The 6,895-nt window shown below is 42.6% G+C and overlaps 1 protein-coding gene across 1 annotated transcript; it reads left to right on the top strand.

The window, feature by feature from the left end:
• The first annotated feature begins 6,196 nt into the window (after positions 1-6,196).
• LOC149010951 (uncharacterized) lies at positions 6,197-6,670 on the top strand. The gene has a single exon (XM_089162518.1). The coding sequence runs from the start codon at positions 6,197-6,199 to the stop codon at positions 6,668-6,670; it is 474 nt and encodes a 157-aa protein (XP_089018644.1).
• The last annotated feature ends 225 nt before the right edge of the window (positions 6,671-6,895 follow it).

Here is a 6,895-nt window from a genome sequence, read left to right as displayed (position 1 = left end):
GCCTCCCTCCCTTAGGAGATTCAGAGAAAACCCTCGGGAGAGACACACACCCCACTCGGGAAGGTGTGCCCCCCTCCCTCAGGAGGTTCAGAGAACTCCCTTGGGAGGAACACACACACCCACTCGGGTAAGTGTGTTCCCTTTCCTCGGGAGACTCAGAAAGCCCTTTTGAGGAGAGAGCACATACCCACTCGGGAAGGTGCGTTATCCCCTTGGGAGCCTTGTTTAAGAAGAGTACGAAAGATAAGAAGACCTTCAATACCAAGAGTGAAGTTGAAGAAGACCAAGTCAAAAGAATTAGTTACAGATAACTACTCAACATATCCGTTCCAATAATTGGGGAGATGAATAAGTGAATAACGGCTCTATCAGGCCCGCCAAAGAAGGGAACGTGATTCCTAAGATATCTCACCCACTCTTCAATTGAATATGCGAAATCCGAAGAGACGCTACCTTCAGGTATCTTCTATATAAACCCTCATCCTACAAGGTGAAAGGTACGAGATTCATCTGACCATTATTCACTACGCCTTGAGAACTCTCTCAAGGTCTTCTATTGTTGCCTAGACTAACGGGCGCCCCCCCCCCCCCCCCCGCGGGGGCCCGCCCCTTTTTTTTTTTGGGGGGGGGGGGGCCCCCCCCCCCCCGCGGCCGGGCCCCGGCCCGGCCGGCCGGGGGGGGGGGGGCCCCAGGGGCATGGTTTTGGGGGCGGGGGGGGCCCCCCCCCCGCCCGGCGGGCCCCCCGCTTTTTTTTTTTTTGGGGGGGGGGCCCCCCCCCCCCCCCGCGGCCGGGCCCCCCCCCCCCCCCGGGGGGGGCCCCCCCCCCCGGGTCCATGGTTTTAGTCTATCAATAATAATAAATACAAATACCTGTAATCAAGAGCAAGAATAGTGCAATAATTAATAAAAAGGTTACAGGAGTCCAAATACTCCAATAAATATCCAAGAAATAATCAAAGGAAAGAATCAAGAATCAAATGTAATATCGAGTTCAGCAGAAGCAAAAAGAATAACTAAATAATCTTCATCTTCAGGAGGCTTCATGCTCTGCAAGTCCATGTACCACCTGTCTGTGCCACATCGCTTCAAACGAGAAGGCTCTTTTATACGAATCATTTCCAACTTCCGACGTTGTGCAACCATCTGTACGGTTTATATAATACATACAATGAAAGGAATGAGTTCCAACGAACTCGATGAGGAACAAGCAATTCTCATATATATGTCAATACAATCCACGAATGCACATATGAAATGATATGGATGATATGCGGAAGTATGAATGCTACTAAGATCTAACTATGCAAGTCTCTAATGGCTGACATGCTTTAAGATATACACCAGCCCTCCTTTGGGTAAGTCTCATCACTCTGATCCGGCAAGGACTGGTTACCTCTGTAGGGATCCTGGGCAAAGGGGTAAGTCCACACTGGCTCTCAAACCATGGTCAGGGGGTTAAGTCAACACTCTCTCACCACGACCATTGGCAATGAGTACTGGCGCATGTCGGGGTTTCTAATCCAATGCAAGGTCATAATGGTAACATACTATATGAAGTCCAGATACTTCCCCTATGGCACCAACCAACTCGGTTCAATATCCTTCGCAACCTAGGAGAGAGAATCCTCACGGACTGGATACCTCTGTTGGACTCCACTCCTTAACCCTATGGTCATCCACATATTATTGGGGCGGATGCTCTCATGACTCCTCGCGACACCCGGTCCGCTCCTTGGACGTCCATGAGCCCAACCCTAACATATGCAACCCTACCATTACATGACCAATAGTGGACCACTGAGTCTCCGCACGGACTGGTTACCGCTGTTGGATGAAACATAGTCACGTCACCATTGTCACGGGTCACCCGGCTTCAATTCCCCTGCCGAAAGGGTAATAGCATGTGGGGTACCTAGCCATGCAATTCTAGACTCCCTAAGTATGTCATCAAGTAATCATGATAGTGCTGGAGACATCAGCAGGCATGTGTCCCATTCCACAGCCTTCTGATATCCCAAGCCAAGATATCCCAATGGAATACCCTTTCCATCACAATCACACTACAACACTCTTTATCATACCATGAACAGTTGTGCAATATCATGAAAGATGAAGTACATCAAGGAATACCACAAACAGCAAGTGTACAATAAGATTCACATACTTTATACAATTACAACCAAGTTACATGATCAAAGAATAGTAAATAGAACAACGAGAATCATCATGTATATGTAATTGCATATAAATAAGAATGCATGTCCTTACCTGTAATTTAGTAGAAGTCATCTAACTTGCAATCCAAAAACTATTATAAGACTTTTATTTGAAACAGAGAACACCTAGGCATAGGGCTACAAGAATGTATAAGAGTCAAGAGTCAAAACAATTCAAAAATCAAACCTACACAGTTACTGGAAACCAGCCGGTTGCTTGTGGCGGTTGCTTAAGTTAAGCGACCTCCACAAGCGACCGCCTGTTCGAGCAGTTTCCAACTCCGAAAATCGGACTTTTTATCATCCGATTTCAATCCGTTTTGGGATGATCTTAGTCCGAATTTCAAGCTTAATAGGTCTAGAACAAGGGGGTAACAAGAAACCCTAAAATTAACAAAGATTTATTACCCAAATCATTCCCCTTGATGCGATCCATCCATTAAACAAATACGGGGATTCGTTTCCCGGACAGGATCTCATCAAGAACATTGAAAAGGAGATACAACAAATCAATTGGGTAATCACTAACAAAATGGGGATGGGTTCATATCAATCGGAGGTTAAAAAGAAGAGAATAGAAGATGGAGATTCATTACCTTAATCAGAATCACCAAGAATAGAAGAGAAAAGGTTTCATATCATTAACAACACTTCAGACCTGAATCCCGCACGTTTCCACAGCCGCCTAATCGCCCAAAATAGAAATCCCGAACATAATAATGCGTTAATAGGGCGAGGGATGCTATTTATAACGAACGGGGGCAAAATAGGGCATTTTCCCTAAGCGAAACCCAGGCGGTCGCTTAAGGGCGTCGCTTGGTTTAATCAACCGCCACTAGTAACCGCCCCCAAGTATATTGCTATACAAGGGTGCTTTGCTCATGGGGTTGAAGACCAAGTACAACCAAACCCAAATGAAGACATGGGGGAGATCATAGTCTGAAAAATCAATCATAATAGGTTTGTAATAAAGGGGTTAGGGTTTCATCATAACATATGGCTCATGAAAAGGTTATGATCACGGAAAGAGAGGGAATGATTGTTATCAAGAAAATAACAAGAAATCATAGGAAATCTAGTTTATGTTAACAGAAACATTACCCATGAGGTTTCCCTCACATGGAAGGTTACAAGAGGTTTCCAGAAAGATCATTCAAGGGTTAGGGTTAAGGTTTCAAGAATCTATTAGCTAGGGTTAAGATCATGATGATGATCATAGATCTCAAAGAATAGAATGAGATCATGAAATAGATGGTTGCAAGGATGCATCATCTTTTTCCCCGATCTCAATCAAGAATAAGAGCGAAGAAAGAATAATTAGAAATCCTAATTAGGTTAAACATGGATCATGAATAAAATATAGTGATCAAGTTTAGGTTAACACAAATATCACCCAAGGGAAAGAGAAACAACGAATCAAGATTCACCCATGGGAAAGAGAAACAAAGAATGCACAATCTGAAAAAGGTGTTGGGGAGTTTCCAACAAATAAAAGAACAATAGGGTTTCATATATGGTTACCTCTCATAAGAGTTGGTTACCTCTCATGAGAGTTACCCATAATTAATTCTCACAAAAACAACCCAAGATAGATAAAGGAATATCTCATTAGTATTTCAAAATAAAGAATGGAATTAGAAAGGGTCTACTAATGAGAGAAAATAAGGTTCTCAATTAAAGTGAAGGGAAACAAATTCAAATCATACAATTAGGGATTTACTAACAAGAATCCGTGTATCCCACGAAAAGACTAAGGAGAATAAAGATTCATCCTTAGGGCAAGGAATTTACAATCAAGAAAGGTTTTGGGGAGGGTCCAATGAATTAATAGAAAATAAAAGAGTTGCCAATTGTTCCAAAGAAAAACAAGGAGCAACTCCTCAATCATGAGGACACAAGGGAAGGTCATGGTAATAATATGAGACCTTCCCCACAATAATAAAGATAGGTAGGAAATTAGGGAAAGTATCATTAAGAACTTTGGTGGAATCAAATTCAAGGATCATCGCCATATGGCTTCAAGATCATAGAGTGAATTGGGGGATTCACTCTAGGGTTAAAAGAATTAAAGAAGAGGTCATTACAGTAGTGTAATACCCTTCTCAAAATCAGAATATCAGAAGTAGAGAAGAAAGAATGAATTAAAGAAGAAGCGAATTGAATACCAACATTTTAGAAGAGAAACCGATGAAGAAATCTGAAGAGATGCTTGAGGATCTTTCTTGGCTTCGAAGGAGAGGATCTAGGGATCTTCCCACGTTCTCCCAAGGCTTAGAAACAGATTGAGAGTGAAACACTTGGAGTTCCCCCTTTTAAATAGCACAAAGAGTTCAAGAGTTACTAGGGTTTCACCGAACTGACCAAATTGACCCCGGTGGTTGATTGGTTGCCAAAGAGGAAGTTCAAAGGTCGATCCCACACTATCTAGAGGTTTAGAAACATGGTGGGAATAGTTTACCACGAAATTAAAAGAAATAAAGCTTTTGAAAACCTTCAAAACAGATATTTACCAAAATGCCACTGCTCGGGACAACTTGTTCAAAAATAGGGATTTAATGGGCCTAACTTCAATATTTTTGGATGGGCTTCTTTCAATACATCGTACTACTTACCTAGTATGGAGGGAAGTCTTCAAACTAGGTCCAACTAAGCTTTAGGTCCATCAACCAAGTTCTTCTTCACAAATAAATAGTTCAACACCAAATCAAGTAAGGTTTCCATAAGGAAACACCATCATCAATATCCATGGGTTTTGGGTCAAACACCATATCTTCTACTGAGATGGCCCACAAAGACATCTTCCTAATATTTTAAAAGATAGTAAAACTGAAATCACGGTCAAACTTCAAAGTCAACATTAAACAAACCCCCCAAAAAAAAAAAAAAAAAAAGAATAAAAAAAAAATAGATTAAATAAGTAAAAAAAAAAAAAAATATCTAATTATATTAGAGAGGAGAAGAGAATAAAAAATGTTTTTAAAAAAAACCCCTCAGAGGAGTTCTAGACCCCACCAAATTTGGGCGCGCCGGGGGAAACGTCACAGAAAGTCATGACGAGACGTACCACTAACCAGGTGACGAATTCCAATCAAGTTATTACTCGTGGAAGAGAAAGGGAGATAGAAAATGGGCGTGTTGAAGAACAGGTTCTCCCTTCTCCAGATCAACAAATTTCGATTCCAGAGGAAGTTCGAGAAGGAATTCCAGAGAATCCTCCAATAACCATACTGACTCCATTTGGAGAAGGAGGTTCAGATCAACCCCCAATTCCAACAACAGTTGTTGTTTTACAAAATATGCAAAGGAAAGTCCAACAACAAATGTTGAAACTCCAAGGAGTTGTTCGAGGTTTAGTTCATCAAATCGGGGTACCATCCGGACCCTCTCGAAATACACAAGAAGGACGGAGGCGTGAAGCTGTTCAACAGACTCGGGATAGGCAATGCCTAGTGAACGAAGTTCAAGAAAGGCAAAATCCCAGAGGACCCAGACAAACAATCGAACGTGTTAGAGAAGGATCTCAAGGAGTCCATAGTGGAGACCACCTCTCCGAGGAAATCGGACTCGGGGAAGTGTGTTCAAGCGTTTGGCCGGTCTCAGGCAGACTCAGGATCTACCTAGAAGAGAGCGTCGAAATGAAAGAACTCGAGAACAGGAAGGAGAAAGCCAAGGAAGACGGGATACAAGAGATGATAACCCGAGAGGGTCAGTCAACCAATTTGGATCTTCTCATGGACTTACTTCCCAATTATCAGATTTCGGAAGTGTTTAGTCTCCGCAAGGGCGTCCAGAGGTGCATGGACTTGGGAGAAGATTAGATGACTTGGAGAGAAAGTTTGACGACGACTATGATGTGGTCGACAAAGAACCCTTCTCAGAGGAAGTCATGAGAGCACCTCTTCCACCCAATCATGCCGACGTTTACTCCCTATGAATGTAAGTCTAATCCTCGTGAGCATATTAGTTATTTTAAGTCCGTCATGGCTATGATTGGCCGAGAGGATGAGTTATTATGCCGAACCTTCCCAGCTTCTCTCAAAGGCCCAGCAGTAAAGTGGTTTTCAAGCCTACGGCCAAGATCCATCCGAAACTTCTGGGAACTTGGGAGAAAATTCATTGCCCGATTCCGAAGTTGTATTGGGAGTAAGAAGATGGCAGATAGCCTCTTCGCCATTAGACAAAAACCGAATGAGTCTGTTCGAGACTATCTCCTAAGATTTGATAAAGTAGCTATTGAAGTGGAGGAGTTGGATGATACGGTGGCATACAATGCACTATGGAGTGGAATAACTCAACGACACTTGTTAGAAGTGTTATTTCAAGACAAGCCCAAGACATATGGAGCTGTTCTCAAAAAATGCCAAAAGCAAGCAACAGTTGCAGAAGTTATCGAGGCTCACGAAGAGTCCACAAGGGGAATAAAGGAGAAGAAGAATTATGGAGAAAAGGGTTAGAATTCAATCGCTCGGGGAAAGGATGACAAAAAAGGAAGTTGGAAAGAAAGACTCGCCAACGAGGATTTTACACCTCTCAATACTAAGAGGTCATAAATCCTATTGCAAATTTAAGATAAAGACCTCTTGAAGTGGCCGGGTAAGCTTAGAGCCCAACCCGAAGATAGGAATATGACTAAGTATTGTCGTTTTCACAAGGACTACGGCCACCATACGAATGAGTGT

Source organism: Hakea prostrata, chromosome 7 (genome assembly GCF_041222555.1).
Source record: "Hakea prostrata isolate BN-2017 chromosome 7, UWA_Hpros_2, whole genome shotgun sequence".
Classification (NCBI taxonomy): domain Eukaryota; kingdom Viridiplantae; phylum Streptophyta; class Magnoliopsida; order Proteales; family Proteaceae; genus Hakea; species Hakea prostrata.
This window is presented reverse-complemented; position numbering and strand designations above follow the sequence as displayed.

Excerpts from the sequence above, each read along its gene's own strand:
- LOC149010951 (XM_089162518.1), top strand. The coding sequence starts at position 6,197 with ATGGCTATGATTGGCCGAGAGGATGAGTTATTATGCCGAACCTTCCCA.